Source organism: Ascidia mentula, chromosome 4 (assembly GCF_947561715.1).
Source record: "Ascidia mentula chromosome 4, kaAscMent1.1, whole genome shotgun sequence".
NCBI classification, from domain to species: Eukaryota; Metazoa; Chordata; class Ascidiacea; order Phlebobranchia; family Ascidiidae; genus Ascidia; species Ascidia mentula.
The window spans coordinates 20269097-20294975 of record NC_138569.1 but is presented as its reverse complement, the minus strand read 5'-3'; the positions used below and the strand labels follow the sequence as shown (position 1 = coordinate 20294975).

Below are 25879 nucleotides of genomic sequence, written 5' to 3'. Positions count from 1 at the left end.
AAACAAGCCCATCAAATGAGGATGGTATCAGTGTCGGGTAACGTGTGTTATCTATGGTGAATTGACAACGCCTGTGTATGGTGAAGCGCATCCTTTGGCCTCTGACTTATCCTATTGTTCTCCAAGCTCTTAACGGAGGTGACACTCCACCGTTAACCGGTAACTGACTAACGTCACGGTTAACTTAACTTTGCTGAAATCAACTGCACTGCTGTTCAAGGTTGTTCGGTAATTGAGATCAAAATTATTGTGCTACTGATTTGAATGCAAGCGACCAAAAACTCCTATAACACTTATGGTTGTTTTGTTAATCGTCATTGTTCATTGCTTCGTATATTTGACCGTACTCCGTTTTTGCAAAGTGGTTATGCCTTTGAGTCACAGCACGCTGCTCTTCACGGTTAGGGAATTTACGGGGAAGCGAACTTTAGTGTTTCCAAATTTGCCTTCAAAGCTGCAGCACAGACCAGTGGGGAAATCCTTATTTTGCAAACAACACTTGTTCTTTTTACTCATGACCCGTTGTAGAAAGAGAAAAGTTCAATACGTATTTGCACAATGCCGTATCATAGAAATCATCGTGTTTCCTACATATTTTACCAGCCATGAAGTCGCCTTCACATGCACTATGACGTAACAGTTGTCGGTAGCTGCCTTTCCCAAGAGAAAATAAAACACGAAATGTGAAAGGAAGTCGGATTGAGTCACAGCCAGTGGGTATTGCTTTTCCTTTGGCGAAATCTAACAGTCATAAACAAACATGTATGTGTCGGTAAATTTAAACATACTGCATGTAAATAAAATTGCTAAATTGCTTGCATATAGAAAATGCCCATACAGCACTGTAAAGTATTGTTTTATCGCAAGTACATTTCAAGCTTAGAATACAACACCAAGTTGCAACCTATATAAAAAAAGTTTTGTAGTGTGAAGGAAGATGTAATACCTTCTATTCATGTCGTTCGAACTGCCAGAATGATTTACACTTCCTTTTGCACCCGAGCAGAAGTTACCTACTTCAGATGGGCAAGGTCAAACGTCTCGTTCAAGGTCGAATGCGCTCGTTGAAATGTTGAAGCGCTTCGCGCGATAACTTTGAATTGGTGTTTGAACCGACCGCAGAGCAATTAACCACTTATCGATCGGGTGAAATGCCACTGCTTTATTTCCATCCGTCGTAACACCGCGTTGACTGAAATATCCTAGTTTTATCGCTCGTTGCTATAAGGGAAGTCTTTTCCTTGCACTTTCTTCCCAGAGAACTTTCACAACACTTGTATCCAAATGAGAAAAATGTTTTAATTAAAACCTACTTTCTTGCTTATTAACTACTATGGTTACCATGCAATACAAATTATACTTGTCCTGCGTGAATTCGAACCCTGCCTTCATGTCAAATTTCTGGCGTATTGCTACAAATGTTGATGTTCGGGTAGTTTTCTTGTATTTACTTGTGGTCAGACTGGCTTTTTATTTATGTAATAAACTTTGTGGTGGGACTGATTTAAGTTTGAAGGTAAAGATTAATCAAAAATATAGGCTACGATTGTGTATGATATTTATAATCCTAACCTTCGGTTGGGACGCTGAATGATAATCAACCGTTACAAATTCTTTTTTTAATCCGAATAAAATATATTCAACCAGTATAGATTGTCAAAAATTGTTCAGTAATTTAAATCAGGTCGTGGTTAAATATTGCTGAATAATTATTACTTGATTAGTCATGCTCGACGTCACTCTGTTTGACGCAGAAAAGTTTCCGTCCTGGCACAGTTATAAACAAATTTATAACCTAATTTTGAAAATCATTTTGTAAACTTATTTTTCCTTTAGTTATTACCAAATTTTTAAATGATAAAATTTTTGCTGCTTGGTTTTTCTTTAAAGTTTAGTATCGAAAAAGTATAGTTTTTTCTTTCCTTGCTGTTACGGATTAACATATGCTTTGGAAATGCACAAACTGCGTAAAATTCTACGTCAACTGTAGTAAAAGTGGCAAATATTTTTGACTGAAGAAATAATGGCACAAAACGAAGTAGACGAACTGTTTGATGTAAAAAATGCGTTTTACCTGGGCCTGTACCAGCAATGCATCAACGAGGCACAAAAAGCCAAGGTATAGTCTAGTAATTAGTTGTTTTTTAATTCTTCAATGAAGTTATTTATCTTTTGCATAGTTTCTATATACTAACAATTTTAAATTATTACAGTTAAGCTCTCAACAAAAGAAAACAGAGAGAGATGTGTTTATGTACCGGGCTTACATAGCTCAACGCAAATATGGAGTTGTCTTGGATGAAGTCCGGGCATCTGCACCCTCAGAACTGCAGGCAGTGCGGCTGCTTGCTGACTATTTATCAAATCCCTCAAGAAAAGACAATGTTTTAAAGGTTAGTCAAAAACCTTAAACATATGTAAGATAATTTTTTAGAAATTTTGTCGATGATATCATGTGCAGTAAAAATAAACTGATATGTTAATATATCCAAGATGTTGGCCAGTCAATGCATTATCATCAAATAAAATCACCACAAAATATGCAAACTTTTTCATCTAATATATGTGCAAAAAAGCCATAAAATTGGAGCGCGACAGACAGGGTGTGTACACACACTGTTTTCACCTTAAGGTCTCATCAGTGCAGCTGTTGACAGTGGAACTGTGCTAGCTTTTATACTAACGGGCACACTAATTTCCACTTTGTGTTACCTTTCGGTCAACGTCGATCCGTTTGGTACCCTATACTTTTCATCTGATATTATGCATAAAAATTACTCTAGTTCTCCCACTCTTCTGGTTTTTTGCATGCTGTCTTATTATGTAGAAAGCTCTAATAACTCGACTCGGCCAATCAGTGAACCTTGCAGTACCTGAAGTATAAATTTTTGTTTCAAACAGAAAGTTGAGGAAAGCCTTTCTGGTAATGTTGATGTTGAAAACAAGACCTTGCCTTTGATGGCTGCAAGCATTTACTATCATGAACTAAACTACGATTCTGCTCTTCGTATATTACACAACACAGAGTCGCTTGAAGCGTAAGTTTGTTAATAAATTAACTCTCAATGGCTGTTTGATTAGATTAATGTGTGGTTACTTCATTTCTATTGCAATTCAACTTTGTTGTGTTGTTTCAGGTCTGCCCTGACTATACAAGTGTTACTTACTATAAACCGAGTTGACATTGCAAGGTAAGGTTTTGTTTCTATATTATAATAATCATAGACAAAGGTTATCCAGATAGTGTTCATTGTATTTCATATCAATAACCTCCAATGTCATATGACAGACATACTTTTGTCAGTTGCGCTAAAAAGCCTGTTATAATTTTTTTCATAATATATTAAGCACGTATGTGTTTGTTATTACAGAAAAGAATTAAAATCAATGCAAGAAGCTGACGAAGATGCAACTTTAACTCAACTCGCCCAAGCTTGGTTCAACATTACTGTTGGTGGTGACAAACTGCAGGATGCCTACTACATTTTTCAGGTAAAAAATACTTCCAACGCTGTCATTGCAATGTAAATGCATTGAGCACGACTGATAGATACTACAACTGCAGAAATAAACACTTGGCATAGTGTTTATTTCTGTTCGTTCCTGCATAGTGAGATATTTACCAGACTTTCACACCCCTCAAAACAATGTGCCAACACAAACCTTATTCATCCACTATTTATTAGGAATTTATCTAATTCAAGTAATTATGTCACATGAAAAAACTTTGCAATGAGGTAGTTTAAAAATTAGTAGTGATTGTATTTGCGTAGTTCTGTTAAATATAACATTTGTTGTTGAAACATTTACGTTATCATATATTCTGCTCCGATACAGCTCTTAAATAAATGTAGCCTGTATCTCATTTGAGTGAATCAATTATTCTTTGCAGGAAATGGCGGACAAAAATCAGTCAAGCAGTTTGTTGTTGAACGGACAGGCATCCTGTTATATGGCACAGGGTAAATGGGATGAAGCAGAAGGAGTTCTGCAGGAAGCCATGGATAAAGTAAGATTTGTTCAAACAGAACATGTCTTGTTTAATGTCATGTACGGGTATACTCATTCAAACTGTTATTACTGTTTTTTTTTAAATATTAAGTTAGGAATGAAGGACATAACTTATAAGAAGTGTGTTTAGACCATTTATGAGAGTATGTTTAGACTAACTTTAAGAGAACTCCTCCTTACCATTGAGTTTCTAGTACATGCTGTAAAGCTTACAATAATTTTTATGCATGAGTTGCTCAAAGGTACAATGCTTCTGGCCGTACTGATCAAATACATACTTTATTCTGTGACGTATCTTTGTTTAAACTCATTTTTAGGACAGCAATTGCGCAGAGACGCTGATCAACATGATTTTGCTCTCCCAACATCTAGGGAAGGGACCGGAGGTGACCAACAGATATATTTCACAACTGAAAGATTCGCACAACAGCCATCCCTTCGTTCGTGACCTCTGCGTGAAGGTATGAGTATTATATCACAAGGTAGCATTGTTATGTCATGTTTGATATAACATTTATTTTGTTGCAGGAGAATGATTTCGACCGGCTGGCCTTGCAATACGCCCCTGCATAACAAAACAGTGCAATCAAAAAAGTGCTTAAACGTTTGTGTGTTGTGTAAATAAAGTGACGTAGAGAATAGAGCTTGGTAAAGTAAAAGTACAAACATGCAGTTAGAATAAAAAGGTTTAGCGAGATTTTAAACCAGTAAGTATTCAAATCATAATGTAGGTGTAAGATCGGGTGATTGGAATTGTGCTTTGAAGATGGGATACGGCGAAACGAACCCCAGCGATTTTAAGTGAGCCAATGTCGCTACAGCGAAAATAAAAACCGGTATTTGGTGTGAGTATTTTAAACGATTATAATAAAATATATTCTCTTGATTTGGCACTTCTTTTTTAAAAATGGTACTCGCGAAAAGCTACTGTGCATTTTTGAATACAATAGTCAGTATTTTTTCAAAGAGTGCCAAATCAAGAGAATTAAGTTCGTAGACATATAAAGACTGATACGACACGTTTAATAATTTAAAAAAAATATTGACTTCATTAAAGGTGCGGATTCGACGGAATATTGTCTGAAATTAACCGAATCTTATGTTACCACATCCCTAATTATTGGTCACTGGTGGTTCAAAGCATTGGACGTAGATGCACTACTTCAAAGCAGTGTTGTCAAGAATATTTGTGTGATGTAGATGCTCTACTTTAAAAGAACTGAATTTATTTTTGTAGCACTAAAAACTGTCTGCCATTTTTTCGTCGTGATTGAAATTTCAGAACTGAAAAGGCCTTAAATATAAGACCCGTTTCAAAATCTGGCTGGGGATTTTTGCTAACGAACGTGTAAGCGGAACACATAAAACTTACATACGCCTTGGCCATTCATCGTGCGTGAGATCGATCGTCTTGTGGTTTGACGTTCGCCTACTTCCTTGTGTAAAAGTTTGCTGCGTGGAGACCGTTGTTAACAGGTGCAGGACGACGAGAAGGAAATATTTTCATGCAGTTTCGTGGCTGTTGCCGGCTTCGCGTTTTTGTCTGAAACTGCTTGCATGTAAGTTGACTCAATGTGTTGAATGACCTTGATACACAGGAAGCTATAGAGACTGGGGGAGAATATAGTTTTGTTGCATTTTGCAGAAAAGGCTTTTGTATTCCATTCCGCAAACCGGTGTTGTAACGCTTAAAAAAGATTCCAATCATGGCCGCCAGATCTAATAATTATTCTGTTGATGATCGAAACCCAGGTTTCTATGAAGATCCGAATCCATCATGTACGTATCAGAACGAATTTAAGTATTATTTCACAGTGGTTCTCAACCCGAGTGTGCAATCACTTCCCAGGCGGTGCACGGAGGCCAAATCTTTAGTTTTGTTATATAGTTCACGGCTATAAACGTTACATCTATATGAGAAGGGGGTGCAAAAGCGGGTTGGTGATTTCAAAGGTGTTTAATAATGTTACAGAGATAAACAAGTATGTTACAAGCAAATATGACGTCACATTAAATTTTCTGTCGATAAAATGCCAGCACTTCGCGAACAGTTCTGGAGATGTAAGATGGTTTGCAAAAGATGTAACCATTGACCCTTAATACGATACAACGTTAACTGTCGTATTCTGTGTTGTCAGCTCAAGGTACAGTACCAAAACGGTATGAAAACCTCAGTGCATTAGAACGCCAACAACAAGCTAACGCTCATCAGTCGACTCAGAAACCTCAACAACAACAACAAACCAACAAATGGAAGTTCATCTTGTGTGTTGTGGCAATCGCACTTTTTTGCATATTGTCCATAGCGTTTTTGATCTTAATCTACAAAGTAAGTGAAGAATCAAAAAGAAAATACGCAAAAACAACCGACTCGCATTTAAATTAAATACATCTAATAGAGTTTTCAATCATACAATACATATTAATCACTTACTGCTAAATTTGTGACAAAATCGTCGTAAAAATATTTCATTCAGGCTCTGACTGGCATATCTACCGCAAGCAAAGGACTTTCAAATCAAACAACTTCGGGTAAGTAGTATCGGACAAAGCGCTCCTCACCGAGCAGAAACTTGGTCTGAATTCGTGCACAGCAGGATTTCCTGCTCTTGTATCCCGACGTGATAAAAATAATCACGATATAGTACTTTGAATAAACGAAAATTGTTTGTAAACTTCTTCGTACCTTGTCTAGACGAAATGCTATGTAACGGTTTTTGATGTTTGGGTCGTGTTTGTCGGAGAGCAGTGATTCTTAACCCCTTTTCTCCCATTTGTAATTAAATTTTTGAAACCTAGAACTAAATTATGTGCTTTTGTCGAATTGCGAGACCAAATGCCAATGAACATACGACAAACAGTGAATACAGAATGTGACATTTCTCTTGCAACCAGATTTGAATATTTTGGTGCCGACTAATTACCCACCTACAACCCTATAATTTTTAAAATGAATATAAATGCAAGAAATATTAAAGCTCTCACAATTTAACAGCCATGGTGAAGTGTTTAACACTTCTGGCAGTATACTTATTTCTTTCGGCGTTTGGGTTGGTCAGCAACAACCTGAATCACATATTTTTTTTCCTTTTCACAGCAATAACAACTCCCCAAACTTATCGCTCGTGTTGGGAGTTAAAGATGAACGGGTTTCAGTTATCTGGAATCTACACCATCAAACCGAGCCACTTCCCATCGTTTCAGGTGAATTGAAAGTTTGAGCGAATTTTTTTTTATAAAGTCTTCACAGTAGTTTATGTTGATCTCTGGAGTGCTAGACGGTGACCAATGCCATTAAAAACAACAAGTGCGGAAAAACAAAACATTTTTTATCTCGCGAAGCTAATTTGAAAGTATGTATGTAAGGTAATCAACACACAAATGGATATGTTGGGTTGGGCTGAAAATATCGTCACTAAAATCTGTTTGGATTCAAAGAACGCTTCTGGCAATTTACACTTGGGTTTTGAGGTATTCATGCAAATGTGCTTTGCGATCGTCTTTTGCGAAAGTGCGCAAGGTTACTACGGATCGAAAGGTTTAAAGTTGGTTCAGACACTTGATCTTCCATAACAAAAGATGCATTGTTCTAGCTGGGCCACCAATTCCTTAACCGAATGGGCTGTTGTGGTTTTTCGAGCAAGGAAAAGCTGTTTATAGCAATTAAGAAAATTGTGAGTAATTTCACGCTTTCAAATGTTTGTTATCAGGTGTATTGCGACATGACGTCAGCGGGGGGAGGTTGGACGTTGGTAGCTTCAATCCATCACGACAACGTCAACAAAAAATGCACGACATTCGATAAATGGGCCTCACCATCTCCTAACGGCACTTCCTCCTTCACAGCCGCGGGTTGGTATACAAAAGCGTTTGTGCCACAGTGTATCAAAGGGTCACTAAATATTTTGCTCATTTATTTCGTCGACAGTATACTATATATAGTTCATTAAAGCGGGTTTTGTTTTTGTTTTCAAGGTTCAACTTCCTGGTACAGCGGAGGTCAATTCGGAACGTTAAGTTCATGCTTAGCTGCCGACTTCAAAAGTCAAGCTTACTACAATGTGCCTGTAAGTCCATGCACACTACTCACTGCTTTCACAGCCGGCAGAATGTATGAAAATCGCGCGTATTTCAGGCAACTGACGTCATGATTTCGCATGTACCTGACAACCTTCCTCTGCAAGAGATAGCGACGTCATCCTTCCTGACGTACTACACCAGCAATCAATTTCTCTTTAACAGAGGTGGAACCTTGCAGAGATTCTTTCGACAGCACGTCTCCCTCAACAGTCTCACTATCCTTGGTAAATTCTGCTGTTTCCCACTTACAGCCCGCGTCCAACATTGTGTTTTAGCGCTGGGCTTGGAAGTGGTTTCCAAACAGAAATACCAATAATATCTCCTTTTGTTAAGCTTGATATTTCCTAGGTGTACTTAAACACTTTCTTTTATCAACTTATGCTTGGAGTACAATTCTTTACCAATTTTAACGCCTTTTCCCAAACGTCGCCAACTTGTTTGGCTCAAAAAGTGTCGAATATTAAAGTTATAAATGTATTTATTTACGTTTTTTTCTTAGGTATGAACCTCAAAATTTTGAAAAGGGTTACCGAGGCGCCTGCTCTGTATAGTCCTGCCACCTTCTCGAAATTTCCTGGAATTCAGTACAAATCGGTTTCTCCCGGTTTCACATTTTTTCCGACCTCGACTGCAAATCCAACCGTAAACTATGCCGACAACGGAGTTTCGGTAAAACGTTTTTGCAGCAATAAGTACAAGATTACAGGGGAGAGTATTTGATGCACATAGTTGTAAAAGTTAAACAAAGTACAACAGTGTTAATGCGATTAATAGTTTAGCAAAGAATAGTAAATGAAAAAAATATGTAATAAAAAGCACCCGAAAGTGTTATAATGCACCACTGGTTGTCACCGTCTACAGCTGAAAACATTTATGTTTGAAAATTTATTTTCAGGTGCACTTTAGTTTAAACAATCAACCTTACACCCTGATGAAAACTGATCAAGTTTACAGGTAAGTCACGTAAAAGTAGTAGTTTGAAAGATTCACGTACTTGTGCCCACCACGTATAAATCTACCAAGACGATTTTTCCTATGCTTCGACCTAATTTGTTATTTGGCTTTATTTTTCCCCAAAACTTCAATTCGTTTGAATTAAATTATCACGCCCATGAAAATTGAAAACGAGCACCAGGACACCGCGGCGCACAGTTTAATAAAACACTGCTTTGAAACTCTTTAAAGTTTCAAGTGTTTGCTTTTAACAATTTCCATTACAAATTATAAAGTTAATTTCAGTATTTTTGTTTCAGCGACGGAAAAAATTACAACATTCAAGCCAAGGCAGCACAACCGTTTCTTTTACTTGCCGGCATAGCAAACCAAGAAGCATTCAATCAATTTCGACTAAAGGCAAGTGCCCTACACCGACTGTTTATAACACACATATCCTTTGTGACATGTGAGCAGGACCATTAAGGGGAAATATTTGCGGGTGCGTGGACCTTGTTTGGAGATCACATGACATTGTTTTCTTTTGCGATCAAATATCTCTAAGCAAAGTGGGGTCAATAATATGAATTATGTGGGCTGCAGACAGATGTCCACTGTTTCGACTCATCAGGGCATCTAAAAATATATTGAAAAAAAGTAAAAACACAAACATAGAAAAAGTTAGCAAACAATGGAGTCCATGACCCTTTAGACTCGTTTGGGCCCTGATGCGTCACACCGACTTCCCCATCTCTCGTAGGACCTTAAAAAAAGTAATGTAATGAATCTAATCTGATGAATGTTTTCCTTTGTTGTTTTTTATTATTGCTGATTTGTTTTGCTGAATCGAAAATGTTAGAGGTTTAGTTTGAACTTCTGTCAACAAATATGCAACAGGTAACATGGACCGCCTCGAGTACTATGTTTAGTTATTGCTACGCTCGGAACGGACAGTATTCCCACAAGGGATACAACATCTTATATCACAATGGTTACCAGGAGTCTGTACCGCCTCGTATGAGTGAACTGTTTTTTGTTGTTATTGCACCGCAGGTAAGCGTAAAGTTTTTCTCGTCCTATTGTCTTGATCTCTGAAAGGGTTTTCCGCCAATTTAATATTCACTACATTTAATTTTCTTGCAATCAAAACTTAAAATAAGATATGTGTGTATATAGATCAACGTCACAGACAGCATTTCATTACTAATGTTGCCAGGCATATCATCTATTCCAAATGTCTAAAATATTGTTGCCAGAAAAAGCCTTTTCTTTTCGAAAAGGACACCATTTTCTCCACATTCCTTAGTGCTAAAATGTTTTTACTTGATTTTGGTTTATAGAAATGGAATGCGGCTAATTTTGACTTCACGGTGACAACACAACCTGCAAACGCGAACAAAAACCGCACTACTGTGGTAAGGTTGGGGAATACAACACGAAATACTTTACTGGGATACATGTTCATACCCATCAGGTACGCCCAACGTAGTTTTAAACTGTATAACTATAATGGCATTTGGTTTGAAAGCAACTAATACACTATAAGTGGATTCTGCTTTGGTTTTCTCTAAAACAAGCGGGTAAAGTGTAGCCATGAATAAAGCCACGCTTTTTTTAAGTGCAAAAACAATTGCTGTATATCTTTAAGCAAACCATGCACCTCTTTTCTAGAACTTCTGGACTTCAACCGGGCGAAGTGCAAACTTTGATAAATGTTGTGGTGGATCAAATAGGTTCGTAAACTTACATATTTGTGTGTACAGTAATTCGGGCCTGCCATTTTCATTTTTTTTTTAGTTCAAATGTGGTTTAAAATGAAAGACTTATTTGTAATAGTTTAAATAACACGGGCATTTTGTTTGATGCAGACCTACTAAATATCACCGACTCCAGCAAGCCCCCAGGGATAACAGTGGGGGTCAACCTTTTCAAAGGAATCATCAATTATACTTCCGCAAACGTACAACCAGGATTTATTCAGTTTCCAGCTTACGATGTTTTCGGATATAACTACGCCATGTGCCCCGGAGTGAAGTAAAAACATGTTGTTACAAGCTGTTTTTATTCTGTGCCGAATTTACCGGTCCTTACCCTGCTGTCGTTACATTAGATTGTGTTTGATAAAGCAATGTAGGTTTACAACAGGTTGTGTAGATGTCATTTTTCTCCACAGACTTGGATCATCTGTCGATCCTGCACTGTACTGCGTCGGATCAGCAAATAGTAAACGTAATCATCCCAGTCGATGCGGCGACTTTGCTGGTAAACATTGTTATAAAATTTTCTCTGGTTTAAACATGTTTTGTATATATGAAGCTCAGTCATGCTCTCCTTCGTGGAAATATGATTATTCGTGCAAAGAAGTAACATTACATGCAAACCGAAAAAAAAACATTCCACGATTTTCAATATAAATAATAAATATTTAAACAAACCTTTTTATTCGGGGCCGCTCGTATTAATTGGTCTCACCAGTGCTCTGGTGACTTACTCGAACTAAATAGCTGAGCAAGACTTTGAATTTGCGATTTCAGCACAGTCGCCGCCAAGCATTGGGTACCAAACTAGGTGCAACACCCGAAAACAACCAAATGCGCACTGACGATACCTTAGAAACAGTGTCCCATTTTGGAGATCACCAAAAACCATATTGACTCTATTGCTCATACAAACACTTCATGTTTAGTGAAAATGAAAATTTGTAAAAATCTGTAATTTTTAGCTTGGGAGCAACTTCCTGATCATCTGAGTTGGAATAGAAACCCCTTCAAGGGCGGCAAGTTTGTCAACGACCTTCATTCGACCCTGCTCGTATTCACAAGAAGCAAGAACCTGACCACAACGTTGTGAAAAACATTCTAAAACAAACGATTTTCTGAATGTTTTTGTAAAAAAAACCTTTGGCGTACATATGTCCTTTCTTTCTCTTAGCGATGAAAGCATGGAAACTGTGTGATGTCAATCCTCGGTGGTGATTACCATATTAGGGATTATTTCACATTTATAATGATTAGATCGCCCAACACATGTTTTTTCTTCTGCCAACTTTATTTGGTATTGCGGCAATTCTCAACCTTTTTGTGTATGCGTTGTTGCGACCTATATGCCAATTATGAGCCTCAATCCAGTACTTAACAATATTATTTATGATCGATGGGAAATCCTATTTGATTAACGCATTTGACATAAGATCGCACGTGAGTTCTAATTGTTGTGTTTCCTAACCTGACTTTAATTGAAACTTGATGCAAACATTCCAACAATATTTATTTCCATGAACAATACTTGGAGGCAACCACTTGGAGGTAAAACAATTTCGGCGCGCACTACATAGTTAAGTGTTATAAAGTTATCTAGAGGATAAGGTAACCAACATTTTCAGATCACTTACCATCTTTCAAATTCGAACTATATCCGCAAATCACGGAAAGGTGCTCGCGTACCACCTGAAATGCCGTCGCGTACCCCCGTTCGGGAAACACTGCCGTTGTGTATTAGTGTTGGGCGACGTAATCTCAGAAAAAAGCTTCAAAGTTCGAAACGTTTTTATTTGGGGAAGATTTTTCTTGATGTTCAATTGTGTATTTGTGTTTGCTCTCAACGATTTTGACTTGTTTCAATAACCAAGTTTATCCCTTGCAATAATATCGTTTTATTCTATCAAGATAGCTACCATCTAAATCAGGAGCGTCTAACCTTTGCGACCGAGAGACAACATGTGTTATAAAAATAATGTAAAGTTCATGTAAATATATACACCATTTGTAAATAACTTAACGCCATTTCGAAAATAATGTCGTTGGCCACGCCTTGGGCAACGCTCACCTAAATAATTTCTGTTTATCGTATACGCGGTTTGAAAGATTTGATTCTTTATAACTTACGAAGCCGACAGCGTATGTTTCGCACCCCATGTTGCTATGGCGAGTCATAGCAACCACCCAATTAAGCACAACATTGAATTACCCGGTATTGAATATCACGATGGAGCATATTAATTAGGTAATTAACGCGCGGCGTCAACTTGTTACTAAACGACTGGCTTTATTTAGACGAGTTAGTTATGTAGTTCCTCAATCATTTGGCACACATTACCGTTGAAAACTTCTCACCGTTAAACGACAAATCATGGTGTGGTCTTCCACATCACTGCTGAGAAGAGTCTGGACGACTTGCAGTTATATTGTTGCATTGTTAAGCATCCTGTTTTATTACTTTTTTTGAAGCTGTTTTTTTAAGATTAACATAAAAAACATGGATAGTTTGTTGAAATTAGTTTCAGAATGATTTTACCTTAGTTTACTTGAACTGCTGTAACAACGAGGTTACTATGCAAGGTCAAATGCAAATCCCAACGTCGATGGTTCAAGTCCCTGCCTCGGCACCAAACCAACAACATCTTTTGGCAAACGAAGCTAAATCTCGACGTTTGAAGAGAGTTCTGCGTGGACTTGGGGTGAGACAAAGTTGTATCACTGCAACATTTCTATATCAAACTAACCTTTTATATCGGGTAAAATGACTCAATATTTATTTCAAGTTACGTATAGAATATTTTTTCTGACGTAGTTCACGCAACTCGTTTTGGGGCTGATTGCTTTGGTACTGAGTGCAACCCTTCTGGTTGACGTTTACGCGAAGGAAGAAACGAAATACCCATTCTATTCTACCTACAACATGCAACGAAAACACAAGTATAATTTCGGAGAAGGTTTATGGTGTGGAGTCTGGGTAAGTAAAATATACAGCAGAAAAATCATGCATAAAATATCGTTAGGATATCTTAGGATCTGTGTGATAGCCAAGTAAAACGAGTCAGCAACGGGCAATGGCTTTACATGCGAACGTGCGGTATACATGATTTATTCATTTCAAAACACACCTACCAATCTGTGCTGATCTTTTTTTCAAAAAAAAGGTTGTTACATCCCGCTAAGAAATAAAATCAACTTGATATAAACGTGTAGTCACGTCATGTACAGGACAGTGTGATTAGACGTCACGTTGACGTGCGTTGAATCCTATAGCTGTCTGCATAGATAAACAGATAACTGTAGTTGATACAAACGTTAGGTTGTCGTCACCGGATGCCTGGGAATCGCGTGCGGAAGGAAAACAGTGACACAACGTCTGGTAAGTTTAGTGCAAGAAAAATTTCGCATCCGAGGGCTAAGTGCAATACTTATAGGCGTAGGTAGGTCTTTGGGCATCTATTGCCTCCACGCCTTGCACATTCTTAACCTTATTAATCGATTTTGGGAATCACACTGACGATGCTTTTCGAAGCGAAATATATTTGTCTTAAACACCAAGTTGACTGATTTTATCCTGGAAATAAACACCTTCGTGATTGTGGTGTCAAATTTAAGCTGAATACAAATCAAGTTTCATATCTCTTTGGTCAGTGGAACCACACCACGGTGCAAATGAACTCTTAATTGCGTTGTCTTTGTGCTAGTATTTAATTCGAATCCAAATGTCTTTTATTCGTTTATCGTCAGCAAAATCCAGTGCCTTTTTAATCTTAGCCATTCAAAATTATAATATTTTGCATTTAAACCCTTACATTTGCCAGGTTGACTGTTACATGGCCCTTTCAATATTTGCTGCTGTGTTTTCGGCTACAATGTTTGGGATATCTGTGTATCTGACTCGTATCTACAACCCCAAGGTAAGTTTGAACTCAGGCTTCTAGACTGCCTTTGAAAGCAATTAACCGCTTGCTTGGTGAAGCAAATTCAATAAGCAAAACATTACAGGAATTTTTTTGTAAAGCTCGGCCTCAAAAAAATTTAACAAATTTTTGTTGAATTTTTTGTTAGTACAACGCCACTTACGTACTTGGACATACCCTGGAAAGTGCTATTGCTGCTATTGGGTTCGTGTCGATGATCGCATGTTGCGTCACCACTTTTTTGTGTTGTTGTTGGTCTTCTCAGATTGTCTCAGACCCACGAAGGTCGCACCGGTGCTGTGGTTCCAACCAGATGCAGGTTCAATTTGTTGTTGCTCAAAAATTATTTTTGGTACTGGCAAAAGTGTGTAACTGGTAGAAATACTTATACTGCGTTCCAAGGTAGAGAATAGAATATAAAAGTTGTACTTTCTAAGAAACATTCTAAAATATATTTGCTTTTAATTTCCTTTTAATGCCTTGCTCAAAACTTTGGTACATAACTCACGAATACATGCTAAGAGCTAGAATTAACGGCCAAACTATTTAATATTCGGGTGTTTCGGTAAAACTCTCATCATTTACAATGTGGATGAGAAAAAAATTGGCTGCTTTTTGTTCTAGTTTAATTCATCATCACTTTGATATTACAGGATGACACACAACCAAGAAACGTGTACGTCATGTCAGACGTTGTAATTTCCCAACGACAACAAGGCCACGTTCAAACAATTCCAATCGACTTCCACGGTACATCTTAACATTGAAATATTCAATTCAACAGAATAAGAATGTCTTGCACTGCAGGTGTTCAACAAACTCTCCCGGTTGCTCAAGCGCCCCGCCTGGTGGCCAGTGACTACGTGTCCAACAACCGCTCGGTGTCGTACCAAAATATCGCCCAACTGACTGCAGGACAAATGAATCCAACATATGGAGGGGGAGCACCTCAGTCCTAACTGTCTTTCACTGCATTTGTACAACTTTTGGCGTCTAATATTCGTCTAATTTTAGTTGATCAGTGTGCAGTGTAAGCAGCTGTCATATAATTCTGTAGAAATATATTTGAACAATACATTACTTAAATATTGTGATGCCGTTGCTTTCAGGCGTTACTTACATGTTTGACCATTCGGATTAAAATCAAGAAACATGTCACTTACATATTTTTTGACAAATTTCCTGTTCAACCAAAGAATCATCGAAACAAAAATCTTCAAGATTACCTCTTGACTGACCTACGTACTTTTTCTTTCTTCCATGGTACATAAGCACAAGATACTTTGTTATGCACTCCTCTTATCTCTTGTAACCTCCTACTGTAGCGTAATCACGTTCTCTTCGGTTTTGACAACCAGAGTAACCTGCAATATACATGTTGTAACTGTAAAAAAACTCTCTTGAAGTTTGTTAGATTTTTTTGTAAGACTTGCTCAAAGTTTTTTTTGTCACTTTTAGTTTGCGGTAAAACATGCATTTCCATATATTTCCCGGACTACGAACTACATTGGAAATGCCACAGAAACCCAGAAAATAAACTATTCCTAATCAGATTTTGCATTGTTGGAGCGCGTTGAAAAATGATGCTTATCAACTACTCGCGCAGCGACGTCTAGCGGTTAAACTACGTACAATTATATTGTCACGTGGTGAAATGATAAGTTGAAATCCTTATGGGTGGAGGGAGTGCGCGCTGTATTTATTTCGTTTCCATGTTTGTATCAGATTTCTTGTGCGAACAAAGCAGTAACTAGGAGTGTGGGAGTCAAACGCCGATAAACAACTGCTTCAACCTGCTCCCAGGAGCATCTTTCATCTGTGGTAAGAGACTAAACTGAAGAGATTGCTCAACGGAAAAGTATTGTGCTCGAAAAAAAATGGTTTGGTTTGAGTGATATAACATCAGTTCTTTAGTTTGAAATTGTTACACTGTTGCATAATTCAAATCTTAGTAAGTGATATTCAACTGCTTGTCAAATTTATTAGTTCATTTGAAAAACTAATAACTTGAAAAGCTGTGTTTTTATTTGACAGCATTTTATTTAATTCACAGTTTTTTTGACGCCTGATATGTCTAATTGTGTTTCCGTTTACGAGTTCGTGAGGTTGGTGTCAGCAAGAGGTGATGCTGGTTCGTTTCACCAGCGTTACATCCAACAAAAGGAGTTCCTATGTCGTTTGATACCATGGGAACGGGTATCGTGAACAGGATTGTGTTTCTAGTTGGGTTTCAGTACCTCGTTGCTATTTGGGAGTTGCTTTTGCCCTCGGAGACATTTTGTTTTTGACATTGGTGCGGCAAGAAGCTAAGAAGCAACTAATCTATTCCAGTATTCCTTTCCAAATTCTGGCTACTCTATAAGCGACAGTGCAGTGTTTGATAACTGTAAGTACCCTTGTTTGAAACTTTTTATAAACATGTATCTGTGGTGAAAACCAGACGAATAAATGTGTTTTTTTAACTTGTTGAAGGAATATGGACGAAGTTGAAAAAGTACAGGAATTGGTGAAGCACGAAATTGACTCTGTTCAAAAAAAGAAAAAATGCGTTATTCAGTAATGTGAAACTATGTGTGTTGTGTTTTGCCTGTAAATATGCATATACCTGCTTCAAAAATGTTTTTCAATAAATAGTAGTGGTTAAATGCTTCTTTATCACATATGTGTCAGGTTTAATAGGGGAAAACAGTGACAAATGCGCTTTGTTGAATTATAAAATATTGCCCGTTGGCAACAATCATTAGCATAAATGTTAGATTTTAATAAATTCCCAGATTCGGTCGAGGTTTATATTGCCGTACTACACCATCCAACACTGAGTGATTAAAACATTAATGTGAAAAAGAAATTAGACCTTTTAAGCCTGTCTGAGTTACCAACGTGGTTTGTCAATTAACGAACCCCCACGCTCACGATCCATAATGCTAAAATCTTGTTTGACGCACATTACTAAAAACTTCACTTCTTACAACAACAAAATGGCGCTCGTTCGTCACACAACAGCGCACACCGATCAATTCAACGTCATCTTGCACCTGTGTACGATTTTTAAAATGATTCTTTTTAAAACAGTTGACTTTACAAGCGTGGACTCCAGGATTGCATTCAGTTAGGAAAAGGAAAAAAAATACGTTGGCCATTCGTAGTAAACACGCTAAACTCCACCAAATCACATACATTACACAGAAGCCTGATATTTTTTCTCCAGTTACAAGTTCGTGGGGGTGAGGTGACGACAAGAGGTCTGGCTGAATCGTATTACTTGTTTCGTTCCCCAGAACATTTGCGTTCGCAGTGGCAGAGAAGCAACAATAGCTTTTCCTACACCGCTTATCAATATCAGGCAATTATACGAGCTGCAGGACAGAGTTTTAAAACTGTAAGTATGCATACAAGTTTTTTTGTGAAAATTTACCCTTGCTTAAAAACTTTTTGGAAACATGTATTTGTGGCAAAAACCAGACGAATAAATGTGTTTTTTTAACTTGTTGAAGGAATATGGACGAAGTTGAAAAAGTACAGGAATTGGTGAAGCATGAAATCGACGCTGTTAAAAAAATAAAAAACTGCGTTATTCAGTAATGTGAAACTATGTGTGTTGTGTTTTGCCTGTAAATATGCACATACCTGCTTTAGAAATGTTTTTTCAATAAATAGTAGTGATTGAATGCTTCTTTATCACAAATGTGTCAGATTTAACGGTGAAAAAACAGTGACAAATGCACTTTGTTAAGTTACAAAAGATTGCCCGTTGGCAACAGTCATTAGCATAAATGTTAGATTTTAATAAAATTCCAGATTCGGTCGAGGTTTGTATTGCCGTACTACACCATCCAACACTGAATGATTAAAACATTAATGTGAAAAAGACTTTTCAAGCCTGTCTGAGTTACAAACGTGGTTTGTCAATTAACGAAGCCCCTACGCCCACGATCCATTCCTAATGCTAAAGTCTTGTTCCGCGTCCATCGCCAAAAAGCTTCACTTCTCACAACAACAAAATGGCGCTCGTTCGCTTTACGTCACACAATAGCACGCAGCTCGATTCAACGTCATCCTGCACCTGTGTACGGTTTAAAAAGATTCCTTTTGAACAGCTGATCGGATAAGCGTTGGACACCAGGATTACATTCAGTTGGGAAAAAGGAAAAATACTTTGGGCATTCGTGGTAAACATGCGAAAATACAACAAATAACAGACACTACACAGGATAAATCGTAATATGGACAGAGTTATATTCCTAGCCTCATAAAAATTGTTGCCTTTTACTTCAGACTGTTTATAAAACATAGCATTTTCCGTTGTGCATAAAATATCTTTGTTGCTTTCAATCGAATTCACCGAAGGTCAAAGCTTGTAGGTTTGGTTTGTTCAAATGTAAACGGTGGTAAAAACGCACACGAATAAGAAATTGGTGAAATTCCATTCGCTTTAGTTGAGCTTCGTGGTTCGTTGTGTCGAAAAACAGCTGAGTAAACACGACGCGAAAAGCAACCAAAAAAGAACTGTTTGTCGTTGACAAAGAAATCCGGCATTTGGTTTCAACTCGAAAAATCCGGTTCCTTTGATAGAAAAGGTCGTCAACAACAAAGTAGTTAACGGAATTTTCCCAGTCTGTTGGCGAGAGCTTCACTTTTGTAGGCCTTACTTTTGTGCAAAATATGCTCGGCTTTTACTAAATTTTGGAAAAAATTCCAATGCTAATTTGCGTGTTTAAAAATTAGGAAGTAGGCAAAGTCAATGCAAATGTCCACAACTTCTTACATGGGAAATGTTTTTAAACAACAGCAACATTCCAAAGACTCTCGTATACATTTCGAAGATCGTTGTCCACCGTTTCTTCGGTGGGGGTCGGTATCGTGTTGCATGCACAGGCATCGTCACCGGTGTTGTTGGAAACAGGGAAGGTAAGGGTGACGAGGAACCACCTACAAACAATGTTATGCTTGATGTTGTTACGCTACTCTCATCTGTTTCCATGGGCAAGACCATAATGAGAAACAGAAGATAAAAATACTCTCGACAAAAGGCAAGAAAGCGCTTGACTAGAAACATCTTTTCCTGGTCAGTGTAAAGTGCGAACGGAGAGCGCCTGACTGGAGGAGTTTCGGAAATTGGTGGTCAGTAAACTATTACTAATGCGTTTTACTCTATAATAAAAAAATATATGTCTGAAAAACAGATATCGTCGGAATTATCGTTCACCATTAAGTGATTTACTTGTTGTCGGGAGAGTACAAAAAAAAATGCCGGGAGAAAGCCATGTGGACGAGCCTCCCGATCAAAAAAAGTGGTGGAAGTTCTGGAAATGGGGGAGAAAGTAAATCAACGTGTGTGTGGATGATTTTTTTTTTGTTTACAATTTTTACAATTTTTCTGGCTTTAACTTTGTCTTAAACATGATCACCGTCACATCAAAAAATTTAAGAGTGAAAAACATTGTCAATATACCATATTTTTTTATTTGGCGGTATTGTTGCTTGGTAACAAGCCTAAGTTAAAATCTCTGTTGTGCACTTTACAACTGTTACAAAATTTCAAGTCTTCGTTTTAATGTGATCGATTAGCGTCTGTGTAAAGGAATTAACCAGATCATGTAACGATACCTAAATAAAACAAAAGTGTTTGACAGTTCATCAAATCTTCAGTCTCACGATTTATCCTTAATGCTAAAACCTTGTTCCTCGCTCATCGTTACAAAAGCTCAACAACACAATGGCGCTCGTACGCCTAGGGCGAAAACAGGGAATCACGCCCACTACAAAGTCATCTTGTCCGTTCGAACAGTTTCAAAAGAATCAGCTCTTCACCTTGTTACGTACACAAAATTTAATCACAAAATTTTTGGAGTACAAAGTTACACTAAGCTGAATGTTCATGGAATAAGGCTTCACATACTTGTTACAAAAACGCACTTACTGCCATTTTAAAAAATTGTCAAAATATGAATTAGCATTTAAGAGGGTAGTACATTTTTACAATACTTTTTTAATATAGTTGTTGAGGGCATAAAAGTATTTTCTCAAAAGGTAAATAACGCGTGGTTTGTTTGAGGAACCATAGGCTATCAATAACAGCGGTTTATAACATTGCTAAAATGCCAATTGTTTGATTTGAGTTTCGTAGAATGTTAATTCTAAGGTAGGCAAGCAAACAAACAAGGAAAATACGTTTGTCGTTAGAAGACGTCAGGAATTCGAATTTCCCCTTCAACTGTCAAAAATGTTGTTCTGAGTCTTCTTTAAAAAATGGCCAACCGTTAAAAAGTATAAAGTTACACTAAGCTGAATGTTCATGAAATAAGGCTTCACATACTTGTTACAAAAACGCACTTACTGCCATTTTAAAAAATTGTCAAAATATGAATTAGCATTTAAGAGGGTAGTACATTTTTACAATACTTGTAAAGAAACAATGTAATTTCCAATATCACGAACTAACACAAAGTGAAAGAATGTTCCTTTTGAAAACCATGTTTATATGTCTCCATAGCTACCAGTAATATTTTGACTGTCGTTTCACTTACTTTTACCTGCGCCAACGGTGTATTTGTTATGTGACATAACGTTAATTAAGGGTAAACATGTCTGATGAGGACAAGACACCCAATCGAAAAAAGAAGGCGTGGACAAGACTCTCAAACCAAAAAGTTGTGGCAATTCTGGCGATGGTTTGAAAGGCAGATCGACGTTTGCGTGGATGATTTTTGTTCGCATGTTCACAACTTTGCCTTTTTACCGGTTGTATCTTTGTCCTCAAAATGATTACCGTCACATCAAAATATTTAAGAGTGAAAAAACTGATAACAGCATATTTTTTTACCTTACGATATTGTTTCTTGGTGACAAGCATAAGTTGAAATCACCGTTTTTCAATTTGAAACTGTGGGCGTTACAACATTTCATGTGTCCGTTTGTATGTGACCGATTAGCGTCTGTGTACAGGAATTAACCTGTCGTGTAACATGGCCTAAATAAATAGAACTTGTTTTGGTAGCTAATCAAACCTTCAGGCTCATGATTTATCCTAATGCTAAAGTCTTGTTACTCGCTCACCGTTAGAAAAGCCCAACAACAAAATGGCGAACAAAAAAAGGGTGACAACAGGGAACCACGTTCACTACAATTACGTCGTCTTGTGTGACAACAGAGGACCCGCCTACTAAGTTGTCCCAAATGTCCATCAACGCATAAAAAAATGTTTCAGGCGTTCGTTGCAAAAACGCACCTAACTAAACGCACTTGAATCGTGAAATATTTCTTGAAATAGTAGCTACCTGCAAAAAAAACGCAAAATTATGCATGGTTTGTTTAAAAAATCAATTTTGCAATAGCATTTAGTTTTGAATTTTCCACAAACAGATGTCAGTTAGAAATTCCAGAGATCCCAATCGTTTCATTCACGCTTTCTCCGACGTTCCGTGCTTTGTTGTTTTCAAAACAGCCTAAGCAAACTGTGATCGCGACGTGACACAAGCGTTATTTGTCGTTCACGAAGCCGTCTAGGATTTAATTGCACTCTGCACGTGTTAAATAAACTTGTTCCGAGTCTTCGTTAGAAAAGACCGTTAATCACAAAAGCGGTAACGTTGGTTTACCATGGACTGATGGTGTGTGTTTTAACGTTGCCTTCAACAGTTGTGTGTCACACTCTACGTTGAATTGTTATAGCGACAAATGACTTTTTTCCTAATTAACTTATCAAAAAGTTAGATACGGAGTCTTTGTTGCCCATATACCTGTCGGCGATTCCGATATTTATTTAAAAAATCTATCAGTTGATTTATTATTCGGACAAAGAAACTAAAAAAACGAAAACATAATCGGAAATGTAGCACATAATTGAAATATTGTTTGGGTTTCACTAAATTCCCAGCTTTGACTAATTGCTAAAAATATTCAATCCTTAATATAAATGTGTTTGGAAGTAAAATTATCTTCTTAGAAATTCGGGTGCTTTTTAATGTTTGTCGAATTGTCCAACTATTATTCATGCAAGCCCATTAGTGATTCTTATTTAATAACACATCCACAGGAAAATTTAAACAGCTTGTTTTCAAAGAGCAGATCTTAAATTTTTAAGTGGCGACATGGCGACGTGTAAATATTTTGCAGTCTCTGCCACAGCGGCATTCTTTCAAGCCGTGTTAGGGTCGTGTTGTCCCGCGTATCTCGGCGCAGGTGGTGGATGCGGTGAAAGCGTAGGTGGATTTTTCACAAAGGATTCATTTACGCTACCAACTGTTCCCAGGGGCCCCTAAAATATTTACAAAAGAAATTTTATCGCCCAACGGAAAGCCTCACATGACTTTTCAACACAGATACAACCCTATTGTCAAGCATCCCATGTCACAAAACATTCCACCATGGGGATCAATTCTTTCAGTTGTTTCAAAATCTCATACGCTCCTTGCTGGAAACTTTTATTACAACAAATATTTCGCCTTTGCTCCTGGAAAAAGGTTTCAAATAGTTATCAGCCATCTTGCTGCTTATTCCGTGAAACCAATTTACTGGTTGGAATGGAAATTGCTGGCTAAGATAGAAAAAATATTGTGTTAAGTATGACTAAACCCAAACTTCCTCTTCATAATTCTGCTTAACCACAAATCATGGTTTGCATGATTGTGTTGAACATTGCACATATATTTAATTGACCTTCGTGAAGTGTTTGCCGAATATGGGTAAACGCAAATTAAATAAATCGTGTGCTTCAAGGTTTGCTGACTTGGCAGCTATACTATTGCAGCCTAGCTGGATCAGCCACTTTTTCCTGACAAGTGATACGTTAGCTGTGATCGCCAAACAAGGACCTGCGCAGTGGGGCGATCCTGCCAATCATGCCATTGCATGAAATATTACTACGTGGTGTGATTCAACAAATAATTTGATTTTCGATCACAAGCGTCAAATAAAGAAAAACGTCAAATGCCGTATGTTTATTTAATGATCATTGCTTGTGTGGTAAAAAGCACAGCCGGTGCCAGTTCCAAGTGGCTTTGATTCATTACGCAACATTAATTTAACATTTTGTACAGTTAGGCTATGTGCTATGTTCCGCTTAAACGTGGTTTGACAACCAAGACAGTCTCCACGCCAACTCCCCCCAGTACTCAGCACACAAGTTTTGTAAAGAGTTAACCCCTGTTATTTACCTTTGCTTTGTAAAAAAAACAGCTGACTGGAAACCGTTGGTGTGTTAAGTTAGTTGAAGTATGAAAAAAAACTTTGTAAGAAAGCAACATGTTGTCAATAGTTGTGTAAGACTGCTGTATTCTGCTTGTCAGTCAACGGTGGGAAACATTTTGTTTGTAAAACCTTTTTTGTGTACTGTGTTTTAATTACAATCAAGAAGTAAACAACTAATTAGAGTAGCTTGTTGATTAGTGGAAAGTTTTAATCGAATGGTGAACAAATACAATTCCAGAACATTGCTACATACCACGCATAAGAACCAGTCTGTCAAACATTTTTATGAACCATTTTTCTCCAAATCAATAACGTTTTTTTTAACAAATTTGGAAAAATTGGTATGCTACAATTAACAATTATCGTTGTATTCACGGTTTGTTGGGCGTTTCACAGCATGTTTTTCTCAAACAGCTGAACAAATTGTGGCCCCGACGTGACAAAAAACATGTTTGTGTTTAGATTAAAGTTCTCAAGTATTCGGTTTCACCCGCTGACTCGTGAGAACTTGTTCCGGGTCTTCAATAAAAATGGCCGACCGTTGAAACAACAAAAGCAAAATGGAATTCTTGCTTTGAATAGGTTCACTGCAACGTTTAAACCGTTGGGTCGTTTCCTTGAAAAAAAACAGTGGAAAGCCTTTTTCAAAAAAGGGCAAAGGCGTAACGACAAAGAGGCTAAACTGACACACGTGCACAGGGTCTACTTAAAACCCAAACTCGAAAAAATGTTTGTTAATTGCTAAAGTCACTATAGAGTTTGATGCTTCGTATGCTAGCTACGACAACTGGTATTAAGCACAACTGATTTCAAACTGTAACATGGAAGTTTGGGAGTGTAAGACCTTATCAGCAACACAGGTTGGCAGATTTCTGTGGTAATATTTTTTTGCTTAATTTTCATGTCTTTTGCAGGATTTTAAAGAACAACCTGCCGCCTTTAACTGTCGAGGCGGTTTACCCATACGGGGTGGTCAAAAGAGCGTGGATTTGGTGGACAAATACGGCGTAGATGACGTTGAAGAATCTGAATGCTGTGGTTGTAAATGTGTTGTAATGTGACGTTTGGCTGTGTCTATTTGTTGGACAAGCATACACTGTGTCTCTAAATAAAGCAGTATTACAAGTTGTTTACGTTGTGGTGTGTTTCTCTGACAGAAATCAACCAAAATGTAAGTTTGGGAGATCATGTCCAAAACAAACGTGAACTGAAGTGTTACAGATTGATTTCCATCGACGCATAAGACACAAAAAGATTTGTTTGAAATGTTTTGTCCACATTTTTTAGAAGTCCATTGAGTTTTTGCGATACAAACTTAAGCAAAGAGCATATACATTTGCGTGAAACATTGTAATGAATCCATTCCCAGAAATAGTAGATTTTATTTGCACTCAGTGATATTTTTAGATTGATGGTCAACAAAATCGGTCACTAGAATTTCTGCAATTTTCTCTCAAAGTAAACATTTTTATGGTGAAAGAACTTAATTTTATTTAGACTAAATTAGTGCACGCTATAAAATTTTTGACGATTACCACTGTTAAATTAACACTATAAGCTACCCACAGACACAATAAACGGCTTCGTGAGGCCAATAAAAAAATGATACCAAACAAAGGGATATAGAAGATCACATTTTGCGCGAAACAAAGCCATTCGGGGAAAATCTCAATGGACAACCTTTTAAGATGAATGATGCAACAACCATTGAAATGATAGAGACAATTAAAGAGCTGCATTCAGTGCACACTGTTTCGGTCAAACTGCTTAGCGCACATATTCGTCATTAGTCAACGCCATCAGCACTGAGGGAACATATGAGTCGAAACATTGTATTCTGTTGAGTATTAATGTACCATGTGTTGCGTAAAAACAAAAGTTGGCCCAGTAAAAAATAGTTTACCAATGTCCACCAGTTGTAACAACAGTATTGGTTCTTACACCTGCTCTCTAGCACCCCAGTGCGGCAATGCAAACGCAAAACAAACGTTG

At 37.5% G+C, this 25879-nt stretch overlaps 3 protein-coding genes and 3 long non-coding RNA genes across 8 annotated transcripts; all 6 read left to right on the top strand.

Moving 5' to 3' along the window:
* Positions 1–1980: 1980 nt before the first annotated feature.
* Positions 1981–4651, top strand: LOC145897103 (coatomer subunit epsilon-like). The gene is made up of 8 exons (XM_082985278.1): positions 1981–2119; positions 2214–2393; positions 2902–3038; positions 3138–3191; positions 3372–3492; positions 3893–4009; positions 4329–4472; positions 4540–4651. Exons 1-8 carry the CDS (start codon positions 2024–2026, stop codon positions 4582–4584), a joined length of 894 nt encoding a protein of 297 aa, XP_082841404.1. The 5' UTR covers positions 1981–2023; the 3' UTR covers positions 4585–4651.
* LOC145897099 (uncharacterized) lies at positions 4587–12653 on the top strand. 3 transcript variants are annotated; one of them, XM_082985273.1, is made up of 19 exons: positions 4587–4605; positions 4743–4847; positions 5069–5570; positions 5657–5790; positions 6150–6340; positions 6489–6543; positions 7109–7215; positions 7722–7863; positions 7987–8078; positions 8147–8315; positions 8591–8760; positions 8987–9045; positions 9345–9444; positions 9922–10077; positions 10365–10498; positions 10696–10757; positions 10893–11058; positions 11198–11286; positions 11747–12653. In XM_082985273.1, the coding sequence occupies exons 4-19, from the start codon at positions 5718–5720 to the stop codon at positions 11872–11874; spliced, it is 1893 nt and encodes a 630-aa protein (XP_082841399.1). In that variant the 5' UTR covers positions 4587–4605; positions 4743–4847; positions 5069–5570; positions 5657–5717; the 3' UTR covers positions 11875–12653. The 3 variants fall into 3 exon arrangements, with proteins under 3 accessions (XP_082841399.1, XP_082841398.1, XP_082841400.1); XM_082985272.1 differs by lacking the exon at positions 4587–4605 and having other exon boundaries at positions 4749–5570; XM_082985274.1 differs by lacking the exon at positions 4587–4605 and having other exon boundaries at positions 4749–5790.
* Positions 12654–13333: 680 nt separating this feature from the next.
* LOC145899269 (uncharacterized) lies at positions 13334–16043 on the top strand. The gene is made up of 7 exons (XM_082988001.1): positions 13334–13480; positions 13594–13755; positions 14098–14157; positions 14600–14695; positions 14847–15017; positions 15352–15448; positions 15506–16043. Exons 1-7 carry the CDS (start codon positions 13355–13357, stop codon positions 15655–15657), a joined length of 864 nt encoding a protein of 287 aa, XP_082844127.1. The 5' UTR covers positions 13334–13354; the 3' UTR covers positions 15658–16043.
* Positions 16044–16511: 468 nt separating this feature from the next.
* LOC145899032 (uncharacterized) lies at positions 16512–18360 on the top strand. The gene is made up of 3 exons (XR_014402458.1): positions 16512–17084; positions 17171–18077; positions 18193–18360. It is a non-coding gene; the product is annotated as an uncharacterized LOC145899032 (long non-coding RNA).
* Positions 18361–19658: 1298 nt separating this feature from the next.
* On the top strand, positions 19659–20219 carry LOC145899227 (uncharacterized). Its single transcript, XR_014402472.1, has 2 exons — positions 19659–19819; positions 19882–20219. It is a non-coding gene; the product is annotated as an uncharacterized LOC145899227 (long non-coding RNA).
* A 4371-nt stretch (positions 20220–24590) lies between these two features.
* On the top strand, positions 24591–25016 carry LOC145899389 (uncharacterized). The gene is made up of 2 exons (XR_014402486.1): positions 24591–24747; positions 24802–25016. It is a non-coding gene; the product is annotated as an uncharacterized LOC145899389 (long non-coding RNA).
* Positions 25017–25879: the final 863 nt, after the last annotated feature.